The 27,254-nt window shown below is 39.5% G+C and overlaps 1 protein-coding gene across 1 annotated transcript in view; it reads left to right on the plus strand.

The window, feature by feature from the left end:
* Positions 1-27,254, plus strand: part of MAD1L1 (mitotic arrest deficient 1 like 1) — a 373,028-nt gene that overhangs the window by 5,996 nt on the left and 339,778 nt on the right. The window contains exons 5-9 of the mRNA XM_059826248.1: positions 622-746; positions 1,426-1,507; positions 2,713-2,843; positions 4,094-4,208; positions 5,160-5,221. Coding sequence (XP_059682231.1) covers positions 622-746; positions 1,426-1,507; positions 2,713-2,843; positions 4,094-4,208; positions 5,160-5,221 — 515 coding nt within the window. The remainder of the gene's footprint in view (positions 1-621; positions 747-1,425; positions 1,508-2,712; positions 2,844-4,093; positions 4,209-5,159; positions 5,222-27,254) is intronic.

The raw sequence follows: 27,254 nt of genomic DNA on the forward strand, positions 1-27,254 counted from the left end.
TCCATATCCATCAGTATCAAGACAAGAACCCTACATGTCTCTGTCTAGAAAATACCCTACATATGTAATGTTTTGAGATTTTTCTCTTTTTCTGTGTTAAAGGGAGCTGAGTAATGGCTATTTGAAAGAAACCTATGAGTTTTTCTTTAGAGATAAGATATTTAGAACAAAATTTTAAAAACCACTGGCCTCTACTTTTAAGGAAAGCATAATAATTCTGGTATTGGTTGAGGCAAACCCAGATATTTTCAATTTTGAAACCCGGACAAAATATATTTGGAATGGTTGTGGGATAATTTTTTTACGTTAATATATATACTCATGTTTTATCATCATCTAGCTTTGAAGCTTGATATTTTTCATGCCAGTTTGAGGTCACCCACTTAATAGGTAATGGAAATGACAATTTGGGTGACAGATGAAAGCGACTAAATGATTTTTCTTTTGCCTTTGTTTTTGAGGTGAGTTTGCGGGTCTGAAGGTTTGCAAGAGTGTGGGATTGTTTCTGGATTCAGTGTTTGTAGTTTTTAATTTGATATGATTTCTGTCTATTGCCATCCATAATGTCCAGCTTGGAGAGTCATAGCCTTGTGTGTTTATTCTTTCTTTCCCCTAATTCAGACAATCACTATATTAAAAGGGAAAATATCAGAGCTGCAATGGAATATAATGAATCAAGAGATGCAGATGACAAGCCAAGACTCTCAGAAGCAGGAACTGATGGAACAGCTGGATGTTCAACATAAGTAAGCAGGGAATGAATGACTGTAGGGAGAAAAAGGCAAACAAAACTTCAGTCTTCTGCAGCTGTTGTCACTCAGAAAACTTTCAACGGTGTTTGATTTCCGCTCTTCAAAGGGGTTCTTTGATCTGGATGTGCAGGTTATAACCGTTGTTTGAAACTAGCTCTGAGGTGCAATTTAATTGTACCTTGAGAAAAAAAAATACTTGAGCTTAAAATCTCAGCAATGTCTTACATTCATGGTAGAGAGTTAGCAGAAGGCATGTGGGTGGGAAAGGCTAATCTGAACTTTATAGACTGAACAGAACAAAAATATCAAGCCTTAAACCATAGTTGAGGGGTAGTTGAAAGATATGAGTGTGTTTTTCCTTGCTTACTAAGTTCAACTCTTTGATTTCAAAGGTGCTCTTTATTTACTGTCAGTGTATATTGGTTGCAGAGTTAAGGTGGCTTGATTTTTGGATATTTCTCAAGATGCATTTTTTTTATAAAATGGGTATTTTTGTCTCTAAATTAGAGGGAGATAGTATGAGTGTGAAACTGTGAGAGAGAATCTTCTGTAACACTGCCATATACATTGTTAGTGGTGTTTGAAAATGTTTGTCAGAGATACTTCTGCATATAGGTTGTTTCTGGTATGTGATTCCTGGGTGCTAAATGCCTCTTGTGTCTACACCTGATAGAAAATGGCAAGAGGCTAGTCAGCAGATCCAGACGTTGCAAGCAAGCCAATCCCTACTGGCAGAATATGAACAGAAGATTAAGGTAAGAAACTTTCTGGCCTATATAAAGCTTTAGTTTTTAATTTCTTCCATGGAAGAACAGAACAGTGTTTTTTAAAAAAATGACTATTGCAGAAATAAAATGTTAGTTTGTCATCTAAGAGTCTGATCTGGTGGCCAGCAAGAGCTGAAGTTGGCTAAATTCAATTGGATGGACCAGGCTACCTACAATTAGCTGTAACGTGACACTCTTCACCTTTGTTGTATCAATTGATTGGAAAAAAATAATTCCATCCATGCTTTCTCCCTGGAGAGGTGATTTATATCCTTATGCAGTGCTCTGGATAACAGTGTGCTGTTTGATCTTGTGCCAGAGCACAAGATTGCTCTGCAAAAGATTGCTTCTAGAGCAGTCTTTTTTCAAATGCTGGAGGATGAACCTAGCAGCTACAGTTACTTTTCTGCTTCCCAGAAAATCCTTCCTCTGGAGTTGGGTTTAGCTATTTTAGAAGTGCAATTACTTGCAAAGCTTTCAAAACCACACTGATTTAAATGTGAGTATAGAGATGCTTTATGTCCTTTCAAATTAACATGTAGGTTGGTGGGAGTGTATCTTTTTCACTTGTCTTATCTTCCTGGGAGAGGCAGATGTGAAGAGTTACTTTGGTTTGAGCAGGTGCTGATAGTGGCATTGCCTGTGGTTGCTGTAAAGTAAAGCTACACTGAAAGCCAGCCTCATTGCCAGTTCTGCGATTGCAAGAAGAGACTTCCTCCACTGAAAGGAAAGGTTGGGAAGCAGGATATCGGACTGCAATACAGCTCTAAATAAACTTTCTTTTTTTGTTGTTTTTTGAGGGGGAAAAAAGCAACATTTACCATAATGCTAAAATGCACAGTTGTGTTTCTTTCATTCTTAATTCTTGCAGGCTATCTAAGTGCCCCTCTACACTTCAAGAAAATCACAGATTTCATTTAGTCAACAGAAGAAGGTAGTTTTAATGATTAGCAGAGATCTTTTTTTGTTATGAACTTAGGGTAGACAGGTGTAGAGAAGAGGCCAGCCCAGGTGTTACAAGTGGAACAAGAGACATCGCTACTTTGAGCAATGGATTGGACCAGATGACCTACTGAGTTCCCTTCCAACTTCATTCAAGTCATTGATTTGAGTTTAAGAAGTACAATGGAGTAGTAGCTCTTACAAGTTCCAAGTCAATCATTGCTGTCCTCTTGTCATCCCATGTTTTCTAGGATCTGGAACAGAAGTTTTCCCAGCAGGAACATGATGCTGTAATTGTCAAGAACATGAAGGCAGAACTGGCCCGTTTCCCAAAAATGGAGCGGGAATTGCGCCAGCTCAGGGAGGAAAATGCCTACTTCAGGTGAAAGAAGGGTTCAGGTGTTGAGAGGGTTATCTTGTGTTCTTCTGTAACGGCTACAACTGCACTATATACACTTTCAAATCCCTCTATTTGGCTTCCATAGGGGAAACTTTAGAAGGAAGTTTAAATACTTCATATAAATACTGCGTATGAATTGGGCAGTGTTGTGATGGTTACTAGATGAGAGGATTTGACAAGATCTGGGTAATCTTCGTGAACACAGCGAGAGCCTCGCAGAATGCGTATTGATAGTTCTGGATGGTGATATCTGTTAGAACAAAATTCAATGTTTAAAGATAGTGATGAACTCTTTACAGCTTTGGGAAGGAAAGCCCTGTAGAGAGAAGAGACAGCTGAACATTTCTTTAATAACCGTTTTTGCTTATTTATTGTTACCACTATTTTAAAGGCCTGCTGTTCCAGCATAATGTTTGGAAAGTCTTTTGTTTAAATTTCTAAAGCACTCTGATATAGCCCTTGGTAGAGTAGACTTTCTGGGTTTCTGAAGTGGCAATTAATTTGAAAAATCAAATTCCTCTGTTCTATGAAATAACTTGCCTTAAATTTTTTTTTTTTAGTAAACTTTATTTCCATCTTTCGGTGCATCTTTAAAAAAAAAAAAAGAAAAAAAGCCTAAATTAAATGAGTGATCTTGCCAGCTTTTTCTTATTCTAAAATTAAGTAATTTCCCTTGGCTTTGTTTTTGTTATTTGTTTCAATATAATTTAAAATTGTTTATCTTGGAATCTTTTCTTATGCTTGTTTTTTGTGCACAGAAACATGATATCAGCAGATTAAAGGTAATTTTTTTTAAAACAGTTTTAGCTCACCCTTGCACACCTCTGTTGAAGTAAAAACAAGCAGTCTCGATGCTTGCGCAGTCATCACAGAATACTCAAAAAGCCTGAGTGTCTACCGCTTGCTGGGTTCCAACCCTGAGTGAAGATCAGAGTTGGGAGTCTTTTGCTACCCTTCATGGTGTTTTGCCAATCAGTAAAGTAGATACAAAACTTCAGGTTGTTTGGACATAATTAGGATGGCACTTAGGGTAGAAAAAAATCAGTTCAATAAAGCTGTGTTTTTTTTGTAGCAGTGGCTTTGCAGTGAAGGTTATAGAAGTGAGTCAGTTGAATGTCGTAATGTCTGTTCAATGTCGTAGGAGTCCCTTGTATTTCCATGTGTGTCTGGAATTTTGTGAGAGTGAATTGAGTTGCATGGCTCTCTAATTGTTGTCTCTCTTTTCACCACAGGGAAATGAAAGAAAACAATGGATTGCTTAAAGAGGAGGTGGAAGGTCTCCAGAGGAAACTGGAACGCTATGAGAAAGTCCAAGCACAGCTAGTGACTGTTGAATTGGAAAATGAGGTGAGGAGCTAGGAACATTTGGTGGATGAGCATAGGGGTTTCCTTTGTTGCCTGTCCTGTCTTTTAGGCTCTTCCTGTATTGTGTTAGTTGAGATATGATACCTGTTTTAATTAATGGGTTCGAACTAGGCATTCCCAAACTTAAATGTCAGCGTGAGGGGAGCTATGGCAACAAAGGTGAAAAAGGCAGAAGGATATCTACTATTCAGCTGGAGATTTTGTGTAAAGAACAATCTTATCATAGTGTCTTTTTTGGCCTTGCTGTTTCTCTTTTACCTTCCTTCTGCTGGAGATGCTTTTTTTGGTGTTAAGCTCTGCCCAGACATGGTGTTGCCAAACAGGCGTGTGGTAAGAACCTTGATACACACTTGGATTGCTGCTAACGCTAGCAGGGCCAGAATGTAGTCTCAGATGGAAGCAAGACAATTTTATTCATCCCACACTATATCAAGCATACAGCGAGTTGTCAAGGGATTAACCTAATTGTGTAAACTTGTTGATCTGCAGAACTACACTGGTGTCTGATCAGGTTTAGATAATACTATCTGGTATTGACTGAAAGTAAAAAGCTATAGGAGAAACTGTAAGAGGAGAAATGGGCACTTCAGCTGCTACAGAACCAGTGTTCAGAATACAGCTTGTTTTCTTCTCCTCTGCCAAGAGTCCAGTCTACCAAGGTCTAGTACAGTGACGGTAGCTCACAGGGTTAGATAATCTATAGTGCTGAAACGTAACATGGGTTCTGTGTGTCAGAGCTGTGGTGACAGGGGAGACATTTGTGAGGGCTGGAGAATGACAAACCAAAAGTGCTAGATAAAAAGATAATGAAATCCACAGAAGGAAAAGGAAAGACACTGACTTTGAATGGAGGGTTATGAGAAAACTGTGTAGAAAATAAGCTGTTAGAACATTCATCTGTGTCTCTAACTCTTCTTTTGATCTCAACTTCAGAAACTTCTGGGAAAATTAAAAAGCTGGGAGAAACTGGACCAGAGCACTGGCTTGAATATCAGGTATGTGCTCACAGCTCTGGCAGGAGGTAAAACTTTTAAGCCACTTTCCTTTTCTCTTAATCATCTGATTTCTGAAATGTGTTGGTCATCCTTTCTTGCTATCTCTTCTTCGTGTGGAAGCTCTTCCAGTACTTTTTATTATATACGAGAAGAACCCTAAGATACACGCTGTTATAAAGTATCTTTGGGAACTAACAAAAATTTTTCACCAAGTCAGCTTGACCAATGTCTCTCAGGCCAAGGTTCAATTTTGAGTGCTTTGAACTTCTTGCATATAGCTACATTCATGTTTAGTCAGAGATTCTGCTAGCTTAATAAGTGAACTTTTAAGCATTTTAGGATGTGTCTGGAGAAGAGAATGTATGTTACTTGTGACAAATGGTTGTAAATATGGTTTCTTTGAAATCTGGTATCAAAATAAACTACCGGATCATGTTGTTGTGACTTTTCTTCCCTAAAGCAGCCATAGAACAGTTGTTAATTTAGTTATTTTGTCTAACGAGAAATGAAACTCATTTTCTTGTAAAAGGGGGAACCCCCCCAATGGTGTTTTGTAACACCAGCTAGTCTCTTTGTGTACTGTTACTTAACAACTCTTTCTGACATCTGCAGCACTGAACGAGATTTTTTAAGGTCTCTGGTATGTATGTGGTATAAAGAGGGGCTGGAAATGGTGCATCTTCTGATCGTTTTCTTCCACTGCAGAAGGTTTTCTGTGTACCTACAATGCTTTTGTGTGTCATATGTTTCAGCACTGCTTTATTTTCTCTAAATATTTACATTGTTGTTACACTAGAAGGAGAGATGCTTCTTTGTAAATAATTGTCTTGGTATAAGCATTAGAGTACAGATCACCTTTCATATTGGATCAAGGCCTGAGCTGCAACATGAACGGCACTAATTTTACCAATTGTTTCTTTATTCCACTCATTACACGTGCCCAGCAACAGAGCTATGTCTGCACGCTGCTGGGACTGTTTGGAAGTAGGAGTGTTTGGATATGCATGTATGGTTTGGGCACGTTGTCTACCTGGACTTTAGTAAAGCCTTCGACACTGTCTCCCACAGTATTCTCCTGGAGAAGCTGACGAATCGTGGCTTAGACAGGTGCACTCTTCGCTGGGTAAAAAACTGGCTGGATGGCCAAGCCCAGAGTGTGAATGGAGTTAAATCCAGTTGGCGGCCGGTCACGAGCGGTGTTCCACAGGGCTCAGTTTTGGGGCCGGTCTTGTTTAATATCTTTATCGATGATCTGGATGAGGGGATCGAGTGCTCCCGCAGTAAGTTTGCAGATGACACCAAGTTGGGTGGGAGTGTTGTTCTGCTGGAGGGTCGGAAGGCTCTGCAGAGGGATCTGGATAGGCTGGATCGATGGGCTGAGGCCAATTGTATGAGGTTCAACAAGGCCAAGTGCCGGGTCCTGCACTTGGGTCACAACAACCCCGTGCAACACTACAGGCTTAGGGATGAGTGGCTGAAAAGCTGCCCGGTGGAAAAGGACCTGGGGGTGCTGTTTGACAGCCAGATGAATGTGAGCCAGCAGTGTGCCCAGGTGGCCAAGAAGGCCAACGGCATCCTGGCCTGTATCAGAAACAGTGTGGCCAGCAGGACTAGGGAAGTGATAGTGCCGCAGTACTTGGCGCTGGTGAGGCTGCACCTCGAATACTGTGTTCAGTTTTGGGCCCCTCACTACAAAAAGGACATTGAGGTGCTGAAGCGTGTCCAGAGAAGGGCGACGAAGCTGGTGAGGGGTCTGGAGCACAAGTCTGATGAGGAGCAGCTGAGGGAACTGGGGTTGTTCAGTCTGGAGAAGAGGAGGCTGAGGGGAGACCTTATTGCTCTCTACGATTATCTGAAAGGGGGTTGCAGAGAGGTGGGTGTTGGTCTCTTCTCCCAAGTGACTAGCGACAGGACAAGAGGAAATGGCCTCAAGTTGCACCAGGGGAGGTTTAGGCTGGATATTAGGAAAAATGTCTTTGCTGAGAGAGTGGTGAAGCACTGGAACAGGCTGCCCAGGGAGGTGGTGGAGTCACCATCCCTGGAGGTGTTCAAGGAACGTGTGGACGTGGCATTGTGGGACATGGTTTAGTGGGTATGGTGGGGTTGGTTGATGGTTGGACTTGATGATCCTACAGGTCTTTTCCAACCTTAGTGATTCTGTGATTCTATGTACAAGATGCTTGTGTTCAACTTGGGAAAGCCCCCTTAATTTTCTCAGTGTTTTCTGTTTAATGAGGATAATGAGCCTTTTTCTAGAGGCATGCTAGTAGGTAGCATGCTTGAGATTCTCTCCTGCATCTGCTGAGGATACATACTTTAAGTTAGAATTGTGCTAAATCTCCTATGGCAAGGAACGGACCAAAATAGTATGAATCCTTTCTACAAAACCTGTTCTGTCAGACAGTGGGGTAAAAGCTTTTTACTTACCTCAAGCTGTTAAAGGTTTAATGAGGTAATTTCACAGTGGGAGAGAAATGGAACCAAGTGATTCTGCCTGTTGAAGTCTAATAACTCCTTCTTTTAAAATAAGAATATTCACTGTAAAGTGTTAGGTTTTTGATTGGGCCATATTGTTTAGTGCTATTAGTGGCGTCTTCTCATACAGAAAAGGGAATTGCTCTTGAGAAAAATCATCTTTTGCATGCAATTGTAGCAAGTGGAATGGGATGGTTTCCCCCCTTTTTTTTTTTTGTTGCTCAGACTTCTTACAGCATGCATTATGTTAATTTTTAGTCAGGGTTATGAAGATGATGAGAGATCATTGTCCTAGTTAGGTTCCTGGAGTATGCTGTTGGTGAAAGTTTGAGGAGAGTTAATTGCCCATCTCATAGTAGAAGAAAATAGGAACAAGTTGGATGGTTGTCCCAGAGAGCCAGAGCAATGTGCTGTTTGCTAATAACTAGATAATCAAGGAAAAAGGGAATGCATTAGGATTTCTCCTCTTATCTTATTGCGTTCTTCATTGGTACAGAGAATGTAAGGGAAGTGCGTACAGCGTGTGGCATTTTAGGAGAGGATGGTTTTTCATTTCCTCCAGCACTTCCATAGGGCTTGTACAGTGTCTGCTCTCGGTGGTTTCTGTTCACTGATTGCCTGGTCCCAGCAGGCTTTTTGTCAGATCGGCTTATGATCAGACCTACGAGTGTAATTTTATGTAATAATACTTGGAAAGGAGGTGCAGCTTTTAGGAGTGTAGTGGTAATCCTACAGTTCTTAGTACTGGTCTCTTTTTGATAACAATAAAGGAGCTAAGTGTTTATAATGCTTCACCTTTTGGGGGGAAGACAAGTTCATTAATAGTTTACTCAAAGGCTAATCTTACGTTTGCTAGTTCTGGATTCCACTTGTAAGCTCCTGTTTTTTCCTCTTGCTCTCATTAACTATGGTAACAAAGACAGATTTAGCTCTAGAGCGTGTTGGTGTGTTTGCATTGCTGTTGTGCAGTGTTTTTTCCAGAATTTGCCCTTGGAATTATGCCTGCCTTGTACAAACGTTATATAACATACTTATAAGCTGCACAATACCCAGATAATAAAATAATACACACCATGGTTATGCATGGTTCATGTATACACATTATAAATCTACATAATCTTTTTTTTGTGTTTAATTATATGTCCTTTTGCTACCTTGATCTTCTTACTGCCTACTTTCCAGTATAGTTGGCTCTGTCTTTTATCATGAATGTAATTTTGTCTTGTAAGTCTTTTTTATATGTTACTGTTAATGCTGCCAGGGATTTTCATACATTTGTCATGTGTTGCTCTGACTTGATATTCCTGACGTAGGATTTGGTTTCAACTGTAAAAGGAAAACCCACTTAATTTTGAAGTTCTCGCTTTGCAAGTAGAAACTCTTATTTTGGCGTTTACTCTCTTTGAGAAGGATATTAATGTATGGCTATTGTAGGACTTAGTTATTAGGAAAGAGTTGTGTTGAGAAAACAAGCTGCTTGTACTCTGTCTCTCCAGGATGTGCTGATGTAGTTTGTATTTCTTCAAAATCCAGTATCTGTGTAATTGAGTTGTTGACCATCTTCACGGAAGAACCATGTTAATCATGACAGACTTGGTTGTTTTTTCAGAGTTGGACTATTAGCTTAGAGATGTTTTCCAGGTAGTTTGACTGCCACTAAATAACATGTATTTTAACAGAAGAATATTTCTGGAAGGTTGGGTGCCAGACAACAGCATGCAAAACCATCCACGAGATGGCAACCTTTCTCCTGCTGCTGGAGACGACTGGCTTTCTGCTCCAGCCGGGCAGGCTCAGCCCTATGTAAAAACTGTCTGCTGGGCACCTTAAGAAGGGTCAGCTAGTCTGAGGAAAATTGTTCATTGTTGCTATCGAATCTTTTAAAATCTGTTTAATGCTATATGCGTGCAATCGCTGTCTCCTTGCCCAGTACTTAGGGTAGTACCTTGGTATGAAAAAGATTTGTGCCTATTTCTCTGACGGCATACAGAGCAGAGTGTTTTTCCAATCAACTCCGTAAACTTCATGTTTACACCACACATTCTTCATTTCGTCTTGTTTAATAGGAGTTCTTAAAAGCTTGGTTCTTTTCTCCCCACCCCAAGCCTTAGAATTGCATCCTCAAGAGCAGCACTGTTACTGTTCTGACTTTGCCTTCTGCAGCATGTGGAAGATACCCAAATGTAAAATGAGGGTTCTTGTTCTGTGAGTTTTTAATCTAAATAAGCCTTTTTTGCTGCTGCTTGTCTATGTTTGGCTGGTATTGCCTTTGTCCTCTAATGAATTAGCCAGGTGATTTTGCTATCCATAAACAGATACACCATGGAGTACAGAATGATGCAAAATGATATGCATCAGTTATGTTTTAAAGATGAGGCGGTTAGTAAGTCAGATACTGAAGGTACTGATAGCAGCTGACAAGGGTTAATGCTAAATTTGTCTTTGTATTTATCCATAAGTGGCAGAAGATTGCAAGTTTTGAAAGGTTCAAATTTTGCTGAAAAGTCATGCAAATTTGTGAAGACTGACAGGTAGACCACAAGCAACAGCTTCAGCGGAATTTTAGTCCAAGCATTTTTTTTTTTTAAGAGAATAAATAGTAATGTGTGATGTGAGGTTTGTAGTTTGTTTTTTTGTTGTTGTTGGCTTTTGATTTTTTTCGTTCTGCTTTATTTGTTGTTTTGGGGTTTTTAATTGGAAGTAGTGACCATATGAAGTTTTTACATTTTCACCTGCTGGGCTCAAAGATCTTTGTATATACAGCAGAATTATTTTACAGCAGTGATAGATTTTTGATGTTAGAGTAATCAAGGATGGGAAGGTGATCAAATATATTGATAATGACCTATTTAAGTAGGTCATTCCTTTTTGGGGTACCATTTTCTATTGCAAATAGTACTGTCAGCTTAGGCTCGGTGTTTGTGTGTGGAAGGTAAAGCATAAGATTTTGTTCATACTACTTTTCAGAATCATCTTCCTTTTTTCCATGCCCATCACATGGAAGCAATGGAGAGATCAGCTATCCTTTTCTGAAGGGCCATGGAATACAGTATGGAAATTAAAGGTGGGGCTGATGTATTAGAAAGAAAAGTAGCGTGCCTGGACACTTCTGTGTTGCTTAGAGGCTCCAGTCATGGTCTTGGACATTCTTGAGTTGCATCTAATTGTGATTATACTGGAAGGCAGGTCTCAGGCCCCTGATGCCTGTGGTGTAAGGCAGACCTGGAGGGACTCTTGGATTTAATGAAGCATGGGTTTGGAGAGTACCTACAGTCGTCCTTCAGTTTGCAAGGGTAAATTTAGTTGGCTTCAGTGATGATATCACATTAAGCTGGTATAGCTGTTTCGCATGCTTGCTGTCCAGGCCTGTAAAGAGAAGTGCAGATTTAACAGGAATTCAGACCAGTGCTTAAGGACCGTTTTCACTTAGTGGAGCCTGCCAACTGCAGGCAGCAGACACTGATCTGCTGACCTGTCGCCTAGAGCCGAAGAAGTGAACCTGTTAATGCTGACCTGGTTTTCTTTCTGAAACAGCTGTGGGCTGGCTGGCTGACAAATCTTGGGGACTAGCTTCCTGCAATGTCTGAGACCAATTAAGAAGAGGAGATAGTGTGAATGTATATGCATTTCCTCTCTAAGAAAGGGTTTAATTAAGTGGCAAGCATCTCTATTTAGTACAGTGGTTAGCACAGTTGTAATTTGTAATTACACAGGTGCTACACTCAGTACGGGAAGTCCTTCTATGCAGATTCTGCTTTTGGAGTTGGGGGGAAGGGAGGAGAGAGGGAGGGAAAGGGAATCAAATTTCTTGATTCTGCATTTAGTGGTGGATTAGTGCTCTTTTTTTCAGTGAATAGAAGAGAGGGAGAATATTGGAGTTCTCTGCTTTCCTTTTTGAATCTTGATTAACTATGCTTAGCTACTCTGCACTCTCTTCCATCCAAGGCATTGAATATCTTTGCAGTAGTGAATGAAGCTCATAATCTTCTCCTTTCTCATAAGGTAGTAATTTACCTTTCTCTGAATGTCCATTATGAATAAGTGTTACTGGTTTAAAAAAAAAAATGTTGACAGATATACAAAGCAGTGCATGCTGAAATAATTTGAATTGCTCATATGCATTTCTGGATACTTAATTAACTGCAACCAATCAAGACAGGACTGGGGGTTACTGTTGCTTGTTCCAGTAATGCCGTAATTCTGGCATGATCGCTCCATAGTTGAGCAAATATTTTTATTGGAGTGGCCTATTGTAGCCCTCTGGTCTTCTGTTACCCATCAAGAAACTGATCTGATTAAAAACGTTTGTGGGATGCTGTCTGTAACTGTACCACTGACCTGAACTTACGTGCTAATTTCTATGGGTTTTGGGGCGGTGTTGTCTGAGTTGGCTAATGATGGCCCCTTACTTTCGAGCTAAGTCTCTAATTGGAGAAGAAAATTGGAATTAGCATAGTATGAGGATATTGAAACTTCATTTTGTACATCTTAAGTTTTATGTAAATAATTTTATGATCTGTGAACATGCTGAAAATTGCACGACTGCTGTTGATGAGCTTCCCAATGTAAAATAAGCTGTCTCATCACAGTGGGAGTTCCCAGGGCACCACAAAGGGAGATAAACACTACGTAGGGGGAAACACTAATTAAAAATACCCAAACAAAACCAAAACAAAAAAAAGAAGCTATGCTTATTAGAGAGACTTATGGTTACAAGGTCTCAGCTTACCTCATGGAAGAATTATCTGCTGTTGTCTTGTATAGACACAATGCTACATTTTACAGTTACTTTTAAGAGCTTAATTTTGTCATTAAAAATGTTGCTTTCCACTGAAGTTGAAGGTTTGATAAATGTTAAAGAATTCACTCTCTGAAGAGGGTCAATTAATGCAGGTTGCTAATACTCCACAAAGTCCCTCAAAATAAGGCTTTCTGCTGGCTTCTACACAGGGATGAATGTCATGTGAATTTCTCTCGCATACTTCTGGCAGGGCAAGTTAGTCTCAACTTAGAGCAGTTCTGCCATTCCTGTCACGTGGGGCTTCTGACTCGAGCGTCTGTGTGAAAATGTTCTGTTCCTGCCTGGTACTTCATGGTTCTGTGAGCACTGCAGCTGAAAGAGGTGGTCCTGCACAGCAAAATGTAATCTAGAATGGAAAACAGCTTTCAGCCAGATCAGTTCCCTCATCAGGTTTCCTGTGTGAGTGCATAGATACTTGTGCTGTTCCAAAGCAGGGCAGAGGGAGTGGCAATGAGCAGCTGGGGTTGGAAGGGAGGTTGAGGATAATCATTGTGTTTGTTTAAAAATAAGGTTTACATGCTCAGTATTTTTAGGACTTAGTATGTGTAATAGATGAAAGCATTGCTTTAGAAGCATTTGAAATCTTCTTGAGAGAGAAGTGCCTGAACAGTTCCAAAGGGGACCCTTCTCTTTAGAAAGTGAGGTAGAAGTTTCAAGAGAAAACTAATTGTGGTTGTCTTACAATAATTGTATGTGTACTGAAGCCACCATTCCTTACACAGAGAAATCCTGGAGGAAGCTGTCACCCATTGAATGTGACATGCAACATATGCTGGAGGATTGCTCAAAGCTCTTCTGTTCTTTGCTATCCTGTTATCGTACGTTAAAATGTACATTTTTCTTCATCTTCTGCAGTGTCTTAGGTTTTGGCTTTCCTTGATGGAATGCTTTTCGTGTGTGGTGGGGAGAAAATGTTCCTTTGTCGTATCAAAATCTGAACCTCTAGTTTTCAGAGTAGTGAGAATACAGTTTTGGGAGACTTCAAGCCATGTTTGGTTGTTGGAAGGCAGTAACATATTAAAGTGATGTTTGGAAGCCTGATGTCAAATCTGTGCTTTAGCCAGGGTTTAGTCTTCTCCTATTCTCGTGGTGTTGATCCACTTAATTTTAATATGGCAACCATCTGTGCCTCTTTTTGTCGATTTCTTAAAATACTGTAGGTTTGTTCCTGCCAGTACTGAAATGCTGAGCAAAGCTTCCTGCCATATAATTTTCCTATCTGATATTAATTTTCTCCAAAAATGCTGTACTTCCCTCTCGTGTTCAAAAATACTAGTGTTCTTTCTCCTTTGCCATTAATGCTTTTATTTCCATTTGAATATATCAGAGTAATAAGTCTTGAGGCTAAAGGAAAGATAGGAAGAGTGTAAAACATAATGGATGAGCACCTGACACCTAGGCAGGCTGAGACTGTAATGTATAATCAGAGAATCAGAGTAAGAAGTAAGCAAGCTCACATCAAAAATATGTCTGCCCTTGCTTTGCATTTCAAAGCTCTGGGAACAGTTATAGAAACTGCCTTTCCAGGATCACAGATCTAGCATTCTGGAGATGGAGAAAACTATTGAACAATAGCTTAGCACACTATCCATCTTCTTTGTCTAAGAATAATTTGAGGAGCTTCAGTAGTTCGCCTACAGGAACTGTATGGAGAATAATGAAATCAAAGAAAAGATGGATGATTCTTACTAGGGGAATAAGGACTTTATTTTGGAAGTGAAGGTGCCAATGGATCCTTTTTTACTGGAAAATATCACTTCTTTTTCCATTGACTCTTTTTATCAGAATATAGAGCATTGTCCCAGCTTGAATATAGGGTGCATTTCCCAAACCAATAAACTTAAGGCTCTTTTTCCACTAGGAACAGAACTGGTTTTAGAAATGTGTGCTGGTGTTGTCTTCTGCGTATAGGTGATTTGTTTGCCACGGGGCACTCCCCACTCAGACACTTCATTTTGTGTTGCTGCCATATTTCTTGCAAGGAGTATTTGAGATGCTGTTGAAAAACAGTTGGTTAAAAGTAGCTTGCTTTTTTCCAGCATGTAGTGACCCATGTTATGTGTAAATGGCTTGAACTTAGGTGCTCACTCTGCTGTGAAGGAGAAGCTTTGAAAAATACAGGCACTTTTATAAAGAGCCAGTTTCCTTACATTAAGCAGTCCTGTTTGCCTTAAAGTGAAATTATCATTTAAATAGCAGAGACTGATCAGGAAGGGGATGGTTTGCCACTGTCAGAGAGCTCAAATGCTCCTGCTTGATTTTTGTTCAGCCTCTCATTTGGTCATTTCCATAGACCCAATAACGACTGTAATCTCTAGCTAATTTTTAATTTTACCTTTCCATTTCCATTTTAGCATCTTTCAGTGTTTCAGTTATAAATTTTCTGCTGGGGCTGTTGATGTGCTATGCCTTTCCTCTCCCTTAGATGTGCAGTGTATTATACCTCATTTATCCCCAAAGTTTTGTTTTTGCAGGCAAACTTTTAAACAAAAATGTAAAAATGCATCCTGTACATCCTTACTGAGGATGATTTTGTTTTAGTGTAGCAATGCCTTTTTCAAAACCCTTCTCCAAATGCACAGGCCTCTTATAAGTAGAAGCGAAACAAAATGCTTCAGTACGTATTCAAGCTCTTGTATTGTACTACTCCCTTGTACTAGTGGGCATGGCCTTTATCTACAGGGCAAGGAATCTACCTTCTTCATTGGATCAAGGAGTACCAAGATGGATTGTGCCGGACTAACGTAACAGCTTTCTTTGTCTGGAGAATTGATTATCTTATAAAATAAAACACAATAGCTCTTATTTATTTGAACTTCACTGAAACATTTGATCAAGAGCCACTTGGGAAAGTATAAACCATCCGGGAGAAGATGGAAATTAATAGAAGAATCGTAGGGTGTATAAGGAATTGTTTAAGCAGGGATAGATTTAGTATTGTTGGAAGGAAAATGCGAGGATAAGTAGAATTCCTCAAAGACTAGCCTTAGGATCTGCTTTATTTAGTATTTCTATTAATGATTTTGGTGCAAAAATTTGGTGTGTGCTGATAAAACTTGGCTAATGATGCCAAGTTCAGAGGATTCATAAATACACAAAAGCTGGATATGCAGATGGAAGTGACCCTAAGGATTAGAGTAAAGAAGTGAGACAAAATTCAGTGAAACAAAACACAAGGCTCCATGGAATTGAGAGCTGAATATAAACTTCTTTTGTAAAATGCGGCATATGCAGTGGAAAGGACTAGAAGGGCTGTGTATGTATTTATAACAGGATGGCTGTTAATTCTCACACATAGGATGCACCAGGAGGAAAAAGTTCCATGGAGGTGGAAGTATTCACATGCCTCTGAAGATGGCCTGGGAGAGGCTTCTCAGAGTTCTGGTCACCCACTGTGGAGGAAGATAGTGGGAACTAAATGCAGAAAAGGGTTGCTGGTAGGAGCCTGAGAGCCCCCTGAACCACTGGCGAATGCAAGGACTGGCCTCCTCTAGCAAAGGGGGGAGGAAGGGAGGATCAATACCAGTGAGAAAAAGAACCATCTATACTAAAGACTCGCATTGGCATTTAAATCAAATCGCTGTAACCCTGCCATGAATACAGCTAGGAGATTCCAACTTTTAGAAAGACTAAGTTCTGAATGCAGCTTCCAGTGGAGTCAAAAGTACACAAATTACTGCTTCTAAGTTGAAGCTCCAGAAGGTTAAGGAAGAGATGACTCGAGTTCATAACAGCAAGGGACTAGACAGGACCTAAACTAAAAGATCCTTTTCTGTCCCGCTTTTATGTGAATGCATATGTACCAATCTGTAAGCAAGGGATTAGGCTCAAGAATAGGAAGAGTGGAGCAGTGTATTTTAGTTTGGAATTGCAGGCATTGTTTAATACCATGATTCTGAAAACTGCGGTTGGGAAAGAGTGGGGAGGGGATTAGTGAATAAAAGTAGACCTTGTCCATCTTTCTGCCCACACAGAACGACTGTGGACAGAGGCCTGAAGTGTGAGAACAGCTGACCTTTGTTCATGTTGAGAAATAGGCAGTTTGCTGAAAAATGCACTGAACTGTTAAGAAGAGTTTATCTGTCAGTGTAGATAAGACCAAAATATGATTTGTATCATCTGAGAAGCTTTTCTGAGCCTATTTGGTGCAGGTTATCTTGATGGTGTTTTGAAAAGTATTCACTTCTGGTTAGTGCTTAACCTCATTGATGCCTAGAGCAAGGATTCATACTTCTGATGGTAGCTAGGAAGGTGCTACTTTCATCGTTTGTCTTTGGTTTGTCATCAGTGGAGGGGAGAGTCCTGTACTGAATCAGCCAGGAAAGGTCTAATTTTCAGTTTTAATTGTACTTAATAGGGTAGCTCGCATAGCAACGTCAAGATGAGGTGGGAGAAAATTGGAAATGTATGAACATTAAGCTGTTTCAGTTTTTTAGCATCTTTAAAATGCTCTTAGCTCTGAGAAGCTAGCTTAAATGCCTTGTGATGTTATTATGTAAGCCTTGTCCTTAATCTTCGATCTTTCCTCACTTGGGACCTCTTTGCCAGTGCATATTTTTGACCAAAGCATGTCTTTACCTGGACTATATTCTCTTTCCTCACAAGCTATGTTATTAAAGGGAATATGCTTGTAAATATACCTTTGTGCATGTATTGTTTGGAGAGAAAGAATTAATGTGGCTTGTAGTAGCAAAAGCACTGCACAGCATTTTCAAACATTTCTTAAAGGGCATAGTGAACTTGAAATGTTAGTGAGTTAAAAGATTAATGTAATAAGTGCCTCAAGGTTCTCTTGAACTAGCTGTGATTATGTAAGTTGTTTGTTATTTTAAAATAACTTACAGCACAGAAATTGCCATGTTGGATTGGAGTATTTACGAATCCATGTCTGGTTCAGTGTCAGAGACAATGGTATCCCGGTCTAGGTAGAAAAATCCAGAGTAACATGCAAGACGTGAAGCAGACTTCTAGAATGAAAGTTTGTTAACTCTTGTCAGCATGGATTTTACTGAAGCATGAAGAATGTGTTTAGTGAACACCTGGAATCAGTTAGTGTCTGGAGGTTATTTTCAACATGCTGACCAGAACAGCTGAAGTAAGAGCACAGGGCTCCTGTTTTCAAATGAAGCTTTGTGTGGGGTTAGAATAGCTTGCAGAAAAAGGAGCCAGGCCTTTTCAGCAGAAGGAAGATAAAACATGCCAACTATTCCGCGTAGCCAAGGCAGTTAAGAGGTGGAGGTGTATGGAACTTTCTTTCCCTCCCTGCCACTGATGTAAAATGCAGGGAGTGCATTGGCAAAGCCTATTTTTTCAATTTTTTTTTCTCTAGGGTCTGCTGATGCACTAAAATGTGTTCTGAGTACAGAATATTTTTTTTTCTCATCACCTGGCAGCGAAAAGTTTCTTGTAATGAAATCATGTCGGTTGCAGAATGTCACTCTTGTAAGAGGATGATACATTTTGGAATAGCATGTTAGAAACCTCTGCACATTGAAGCAGCTCTCAACTTTTTACTGCCTCTTGCTATAAACGGAAACAGTATCTGTCAGAGAGCCTGACCTTCTGACACAGGTACAGTTTTGGCTTTTCTAGAAATGTATTTACTTGAAATCTTGAGCATATCTTCTCTCCTTTTCTAGTATTACTTTGACTCAATCCTTACCCACCCCCTTTCTCTATGTTACTTGCAACTCTCCTGTCAGCAAAGTTAACAATTGCTATGCCTCTTTGTGGGGAGTAATGAGCAACTATTGTGAGAACCACTTTCTAGCACAAGTTGTACTTGCTGGAATTGCTTTTGAATTCTCATTACTTGTTTAAACTGTCTTCCAGAGATACTCTGGTATGAACAGCGAGGTGAAAGGAAGATCAATCCTTTGGTTAGGAAGAAATATGAAATTCTGGATTTTCCCTGCTGACCAAGTTAACTTCTTTTCTGTTTTAATGAAAAAATCATTCTCTTTCTGTGGTACACATGAAGCTGTTCAGTGAGGGCTTGAAATCCTACTAACTTTTTTAAGAAGGACAGAAATAGGGTATCTAGCTTTGACTGAGAATGTGTTCAGTAGCAGTATCCTCCATTAGAGAAGTCAGCTGTTCATCAGTTAGTTAGCTTGGACAATTTTTGGTGATGCTTCACAGCTCTGCTGTTGGCTCCATTCAGAAGATGATGCTTGAACCTAATTATGAATTTTTTTTTAACTCAGTTTTGCTAGTACATTTGCAAATAACATTTCTGACTCTATGCTCTTTGTATTCGCAGAGTTAAGGCATTGTGGCTTCAGGTGGTATTCTGCAAATTTAGCAGTGAAGGTTGATGGCATCAAGCCTATTTTGTGACAAGCCTTTCATTTAGGCCTGATGGTTTCCAGTGTGACTTTGGCAGAGACATCATCTGCCTTCTGGATAGCTGGCCCGCTTGTCAAGGTGACAGAACACCTATCAGCTCGCCTGTCTGCAAGTAGCTGGCAAAGGGAAATGCAATTGGCACTTTGTAATAACTGATATATTTGGAAGGCTGGTAGAGAGGAAGAGTGAAAAAGTGCTCTGAATTTGGTTTTTTTTTTCCAGTTGGGTAGACATAGGTCTTGGTAAATGCATGTGCTCCTGTCTATATGGCTTATGATAGCTGCGAAAGAGAAACGTGCTATTTGTCAATGTCAGTCTTTTGATTGTAGTTAGATATTTAAAATAGCTTTTTTCTAAAATATGTGTCTATTTCTTCTATCCTGTACTGTTCGTTTCAACAACGGTGTGCCTGGGTCAGTAGAGTTTTATAGAACCATAGAATACCAGGTTGGAAGGGCCCTCAAGGATCATCTGGTCCAACCTTTCCTGGCAAAAGCGCAGTCTACACAAGATGGCCCAGCACCCTGTCCAGCCGAATCTTAAAAGTGTCCGATGTCGGGGAAATTTGGAGGATACAAATTAAACCCTTAACTTCGCTTTAGAGTCAGCCATTCTGGTTTATGTTTTCATGATGTATGTTGGTTAAGTATTTGCCAGAAGTGACTTTCATGGACAGTCTCTAGTATTGTATGATGTTAGTAGTTAAGTGTCAGACAAATCTGGTAATACACAGTGTTAAAAGAACTGCACTTTTGTGTCTAGGATTGTAAGGGCTACGAAATAAATATTTGGCCCTTCAGAACTGAAAGATCAGAATGACAGTTACCAAAGTTTTAGCATCCATATCAGTCCGTGGCTTTTGTCAGGGAGAACGGGATGCTTTTGGTATTCAGTTGGGATTCAGATCTGTGGTGTAGGGACTAAATCGCTACATGGAATTTGATGGAATTGTATCTGACAAGAATCTTGCTGATGCCCTCAAATTGCATGTGGGTTTTCATAGTTTTAAGGAGCTGTCTCTCACTAGGTTGTTTCTTCTCCTTTTCTGTGCTTGATAATTTGGAACTGTAAGGTTTGTATATGCTGTCCCCTGCATTTTCCCTCCTTGCTGTGCTGGGGCAGTTTAAGGGACTTTGCTGAAACGAGAAGGAAATACCTACCTTCTCCTCCCCCACAAACTGCTGCGTTTGTCAGAGGCAGCTTGAGGGCCCAGGTTGTCTTGCTGGTGCGGAAGAGCTGCAATTCCCGTCTGTCTGAACAATAAGCTTTGTGTCTGTTTGTACAGTAATGAACTGCTTTTGTTTCCTTCAGAAACGTGCTCTGCTGTCTGGAGCGTTTCCATTTACAGACAACCCTTGCCAAATTAATTTTATTTAATTATCTCCCAGGGCTAAGCTTGAATACATTTTGTGTTAAATTCACCATTTCTCCCTCTTCTGAACGAAATGGACTTAATATCCTTGTTAAAATCTGATTAAAACTAAAATTGAGTTTTTTGAAGTCTGATTATCCCATGAAATGGAATTTTTAAACCTAATTATGAATGGATTTGCATACATTTTTAGCACCATTGAAAAGAAAGTTGAAATAAATTTATTAATGAAATCCTCTTCTGCTGTCTCTTTGGCCCATGACGATTGCTGGAGAGTGAGGGAGGAGGAGGGAAGGCGAGAAAAAACCCCTCCCTCTTTTGAAATACACCCTCTCCCCCCCCAAATTAATTGCAGAGCTGGTTTGACCCTGTCTCATTTTTATTCCTCTCTGCCACACAGCCCAATTTAGGTAATTGATGGCCTTTCAGAGGGTAACAACACAGTTGAGCTGGTTTCATGTATTTAAAGCTTTTGTGCTTTCTGAAGGGAGAATGTGGGGGGGCAACATTTGTTTCAACTATTATGTTCTTTCCCTTCTTTTCTGAGGTAGCCCTGATACAAAATCAATAGGCAGCTCTTGTTTCTCCTTTCTGAGAAGCTGTATATTTGAGCATTTATTTTAAGCCTGATAAAAAATGGATGGTTTTACAGACCATGGTGAATGTGCACATGGGATTTGAGATTGTTTATGTACTTCCCTGGGTTTGAAGCAAAAAGTTTCTTTGTAGGATATATTTGAATCGCTCACTACAGTAATTGTGCCCATTCCCTCAGCATTTTGGAAGTGGTCCTCTATGGAAAAAGTGCCAGTGGAGGATGTATCTGCTAGTCTGACTCCAGCTTTTTGAAGCAGGTGCAGAGGGCAGCAAGATGCCTATGCAGAGGGGTGTTGGTTTCACGGGGAGGCTCATACTGTTGAACCTTTCTGTATGTTTCTCGCACTGATTGAAAAGTTCATCTCCTTACACGAAAGGTAGAACTTAAAGATGTGGCTTCTTTTTTTTTTTTTTGGTCAATCATCCTCTTACCCAGGGTTACAAAAAGCTCTTTGCACTGCATAAGCATTAGTTACAAAATTTTAAGAGTGTCTTCTCTATGTCATATGCTGTGTGCGGATTTTTTTTTCTTGTCAAAAAATTATTGTAAATGTGGTAGAAAAAAGGTGTTTTAGCAATTCAGAAATCCTGGACTCGATACATGACTGCAAAGAGTAAATGCTCAGCATGTGGCCAAGTGTTCTGTAAGCATTTGCAAAGTTACTTTTGAGGAGAGGCACTTGTTTTCCATATGCCTTTGTGTTTTTTGTTTTAATCCTGTCTTTGCAAAGGTTAAGTATGAAACATAGTGGAGGTATCAAGTTCTATAAGAAATGCATAATTCTGGCACTGTTTCTTTGAGATACTTCTGAAATGAGGAGTTTTATGAGGGAAGCTGTGGTTCAGCAGAGGAAGAAGGATTGAGCTGAGATTGGAGAATGCTTTTAGCTGGCAAATGCTCAAGTTATAAACCAGAATGGTTGAAGTAAATTAAAAATTTTCTCAGTAACGTAACAGGAAAACTTGAGAATTCAGACAAGCTTAGGAGGAAAGAAGCTAACTGAGGTAGCTCTGCACCAGTGACTTTAAATTGTTTTGTGGTTTAATGGCTGTGGCTTTCATTTGTACTTGCTCACTGAAACTATTGTCCAAAGTAGACACCATTAGCATTGAGGTTATACAATACTTATTGTGTAAATAGGACTCCCATTTACACTTAGGTGATAAATGCTTTGCAGTATCTTCCCAATCAAGCTCAAGTGCAGTCTAAGTAGTTAGGAATATCTGATGCACCTTTCCTCAAGCGTGGATCTGTTGTACAAAACTGCAATGAGCAGAAGCGATGAGCAGAATCAGGAAGCTGCAGATCCTGGAGGAGCTAGGAGGAGGAGCTCTCCAGTGGGGCAGACATTGTGAAGCCTTCTAGAAGTGTGGGTTTTTTAACTCTATTGTTGTTTGGTTCTGTACCGTCCGTTCACCAAAGAAAAAGTAACTGGTTGTGGGGAGTCCTGTATGCTGTATTGTACAGCATGATGAAATAAGGTCTTGAAGATAAATGTGCATGCAAGGAAAAGTGGTGTGAAACTGGGATGTTTGTTTCTTTTAATAGAGAGAATAGGTAGCTCTTTCTCTTCAGTGAATACATTTCAAATCTTAGAAACTGTTTATCATGTAATTTTATTCGTGCCTCCCTTAGTGGCTTCAGGCATTGAAAGTGACTAAAACTTGATGATAGCAGTAAGCCAAGATGGTGTCAAAGTGCTTGTGACACCAATCCAGTCCTTATCTTAATCCCAGACACAGGAGCCTGTGGCAAAGACACAGGGAAGTCATAATTGCTTTTGGCTGCTCTGAACCCTGTGCTTGATGCAGGCAGCTGAGCTGATGTACCGGTTTTCGAGAGCGAGCTGGCAAAAGGAGAACAGTAATTGCTGAAATGCCACTGTTTACATCTTTAATGCGATTACACTATAACAGTTCCACTTTCTATGAACAAGTCTTAAAGTCTGCTTCTATTTCCTTCTGTCATGAATTATTCATTATTTATGGATGATGGTGATGGGGGTTTGGCTTTCACAGGCAGGTTTATTATATCCACTTAGCTCTGACTGCTTTGGCATGCTCTGAGACTCAGTTATTTTCCCAGCATTTGTTCTTAATGTTCATCATTCTTTTTGATGTTAAAACTTCGGAGTATGTAATCCAACTCTGGTTTTGGGAATGAGAGACTGAGGGGTGGGGTGGTGTGACTTTTTTTTTTTTTGGTGGGAAGCGTACGAAGAGCTTTTTATTTAAATCTGTGCTTATTGCCAAGGCTGAGGGCAACTGTTTTATTGTCATGGTGTGTCAGAGGACTTGGATATCAGGAGCTTTTACATATGCAGCTTGGGAGATTTGGATGTTAAGGAAGAAAGCAGAATTTCAAGATGAGGTGGGATTGATGTGCTCTGCCCTTGAGAGAGAGTGGTTCTGAGGGCTGATGAGATTGGGATTTTGTACCGTCTTTCTGTAATACTGGGGTGCCAGCACCACTGTAGCAACAATGACACTCTTTGGGTTCTTCTATTCTAATGACTTGTGTCATCTGGTTTGTACCGGGACCGCAATGTTTAGGTCTTGGTATGTCTCATGTTTGTTAGTAGATGCCTAGAGCTGATGTGTTAATGGGCTTCCATAAAACTTTCGGTCTGAAATGTTATTTGTCCTTCACTTTGAATATTAATTTTTTAGAAACTTGGAGGGAAAAAAAAAGTATGAGAGAGAATTACTGCATTTGTTTAAAGTTCTGAAAGCTTTTTTTAGCTAAACAGTTCAAAGAGTGCATCTCACTAATCAGAGGAATATTTTTGCGTCCCCGGGGTGGTCACAGTGTTTTAATTGGAACTCAGGCTTCTTTGAAGTCCTTTTTAATCCTCCCTGAGCTGGGGGAGAGGGTTTGAAGGCAGCACTGTAAATCTGAAATTCTTCGTTTTATTTACATGTGTCTGGGGACGTGTGTAATTCATTTTCCTGAAGTTAAGCTCACTTGCCAGCTTGTGGACAGCTGAGTGAGAAATGTGCTTCATTAAGTGGGGAGGCCTGAGACAGATGGTGGGGGGTTGTAGATAGCGAGCTCATGTGCTTACGGATTTGTTAAAACCAGTACCTGAGCAACAGGCTCTGAATTGTAAATGAACTCAGTGGGAAATGATGGGATAGCTAAATGTGAGGCTAGACGAAGCAAAAAGCTAGGAATTAAATTAATGGTTTAGGATTAACTTCTTAGTATGGCACTCAAAAATAGTGTTGCGTACTGATACTTGACTGCTGCGCAAGTTAAGAAACAAAAGATTTTGGGGTACAGCTTTTATGGTTGATAACTTCAATCATCCTTTAAATCAATATGGGGTTACATTTTCTTACATTGGAGTTGAATTACAGAGTTTTTTGGGTGTCCCTAGTCAGATTGCTTAAACTCTTTGTGCCTCAGATTCTAAAATTAAAGACTTGCTTTGGTCTGGTTTCTAGAGAAAACTGGTCTTGCCCCAGGCGTATTACGCACTTGATGTATCCACCACGAATGGAGCCTCAGTGGTAGCTGATGCCTTTTGTGCCATCTTAATACAAAAACTTGTAGGAATATGCTGCTACTGACAACGCAAGCATTTTCCTTAGGCATTTTCCACTTTATTTGTTCCACTATTGATTTTCATGATAAATATAATCATTTATCATCCGTGTGTTTTCTGTACTTCAATAAGGTTTTTAACCTCCCACATTTACTGAAACTAGGACGTTTTACTTTCTGCTTCTGCCAGAGGTGAGACATCTGCTGTGAAAAGCTTTGAAATAATCTTTGCCTGAGTTTGGATAGTTTTTAATTAATTGAAGCAACAGGCTTAACCTCAATTTTCTGTCTGAAAGAATAACTTAGTATTCCAGCTGAATATATAAGCAGTATGCTTTTCATTCTTTCTGAAATTGTCATCATAAATTTACCTGTGACTGGTGTTACTGCATGATATTAAAAAACTTTTACTGTAGCTTAAAGTTGCAGTTTAAAGTGGCCCTTCCTGCCGTGAGATTGAAGAGGTATGTGATTGTAATCAGAAGTAAATAAGAATAATATATGGGATGTCAAGTCACTTTTATATAAAAGTAGCTGAAAATATGGTCTAGACTCTCACAAGAACCTGTAGGCAGTCATTAATAGTATTTCCTCTTGCTCAGGATTAGGGATTTTGTATTACTGCTGGTTAATATTTTCAGCTGATAAGAGTCTGGGAAAACAATGTGATCAATAAAGATGTTGAAAACAATACAAGAACTTAGGTAAATTAATATTTTGCAAGGATTGTCTCAGGCAGGCTTCAAAAGAACAATACTATCAATTTAGTGAAATCTGTAAAATAGTCAAATTATACGTATATTGTCAGTACCTAGTCTTGGTTACAGTATTAGCTCCCTTTGTTATCAAAGCCCTAGTTACCTGTAAAAATTATGTCTCTGTGTTAGTAATTTCCATGTGGGTAGAAGTTATGCCAGAAGGGTATATTTGGATACGTGTGAGCTGTGGGGTTTTGTTTGCTTGTTTTTCCCCTTCCTTGAAAAGAAGCTGATATTTTCTATGATTTCTAGGCTGGTCCGACTGTCTTCAAATGTCTTGGAAGTGACCTAGCAGAATGGAACCGGCAGAGGTTCAATAAAACTATGTCAGGATTTCTAACTCGGTCTGTTTATTTGCGTAAACTTTCTCCCCTAATTTGAAAGATAAGGAGTTAAGTGTTTTACTTGAGATCCTTCTGATGTAAGCAGCCATCCCTGCTGGCCCTCAGCTTAGTGAGGAGCAAGTTTCTGAACTAGCTTTTATTCATTGACATGAAATTTAAAAAGAGAAGCTTCTGCCTGATCTTCTGGAAGTTTCATTTATTACCTTTATTTTGGCTGTCAGGACACTTTCCCAGCTTCATGTAATCCCAGTAATTGGCCTGGAATAGTTTTCACGGTTCCTAATGATCCTCTGTTGAATGATACCTCTTTGAAAGATACAACATCTGTCTTTGTTTCCACTGAGCATATCTTTGTATTTCAGTCTGTGGTTTTCAGATACTAATTTTTTGCTTATGATTGCTTACAATTATCCAAATGCCTTGAAAAACTTAGGATACCCATATGGTTAGAAAAAATAATTAGTATTCTGCTGCGATTCTGTTCTTTATATTAGTTTGATTTACCCCACCCCAACCCCAGCCCCCTTGTGATGTCTTAATTTTTCCCAGCAAATAGTTCACACCGTCCTCTATGCCTAACTGTAGATTGTCATGATGATTGTTCCAACTCCATTGACAAATGGAAACTAAGGAAAAAACACCCTAGTTATGACTCCCTAAAATAAGTTATTCATTTCATGGCATTATTTTTCCCTTTAGCTGTTTTCTTTTCTCAAATTAAGTTCACGATGGGGTAAAAGACTTAAAATAGCTTTTGCTGCTGCTGCAGCAAAATGAAACGTTACATTATTAAATGTGTTTACATTTTGTGCTCAAAATCTTAAGGGCAGTAGGTACGAAATTATATGCCACAATAATTTCCTTTCAGCATCATCATTAGTATATAATTACATTCACTAAATTAAATTGCAAATTGAGAAAAAACGTTAGCTTCTTTAATTGTAAAGATCATGCTGATATCTACTGTAGTATGTGAGCAGCAACAGCCATTTTTGAAAATCCTTTATGATCATTTCCATCTTCACTACTTCTGTGGTACTGCTGGTAAAGAACTAAAAGGTGCTGTAGAAGTTCAGGTTTTGGTTGGTTTTTTTTTTTTCTGTTTGATCTCTAATCTGTGTAGGTTTTTTGGGGGGAAAAGTTAAGCAAAAAGAACTGATATCCACAGATGTCATCTTAGAGCTTTGAATAGTACAAGGCTATAATTGGTTTAGAATTTCAAATGGATTGTGAATGAATCCTTAAGGTACTTACGGATTGCCCTCCTTAATATATAGGACTTCCTGGTTTTTGTTTTTAATAAGAGATGGAGCAGTGATGAGACACAGTCAAAAAATAGAGAAGAGTGGGATGGAGAATACAGTGCTGCGGGCAGTGCTGTGTGACTTGGAGAAGATTGCTGTTGTAGGAAATCTGTGTTGCCAGAGACCCAGGACTTTCCTTGCATCATACCAAATAATGGTTTTAAAGCATTTCAAAGACAAAGGTTCTTATGGATCAGTAAGTACAATAGGTTTGTTGTGCTTCCTTGATAACCTAAAAGGGAAAAAGGGAAGACCTTAAGAACTGGTTGTTTTCTTATATTGGAAAAACATAGGGTACAGAATATGTAATAGCTTTGCAGATATGCTCCATGTTTCTTGAGTTGTATATTAAATGGCTTATTGTTACCTTTATAAACTGTTTCATGTAATGCAACTGAGTTTAAGCCAAATTAAAATTCTTTTGTTTTACAGTGTGATTGAAATATGTGGACTATCTCCCTCCTCCCCGCCCCGCCCCCCGTGGGAT

Source organism: Gavia stellata, chromosome 18 (assembly GCF_030936135.1).
Source record: "Gavia stellata isolate bGavSte3 chromosome 18, bGavSte3.hap2, whole genome shotgun sequence".
NCBI classification, from domain to species: Eukaryota; Metazoa; Chordata; class Aves; order Gaviiformes; family Gaviidae; genus Gavia; species Gavia stellata.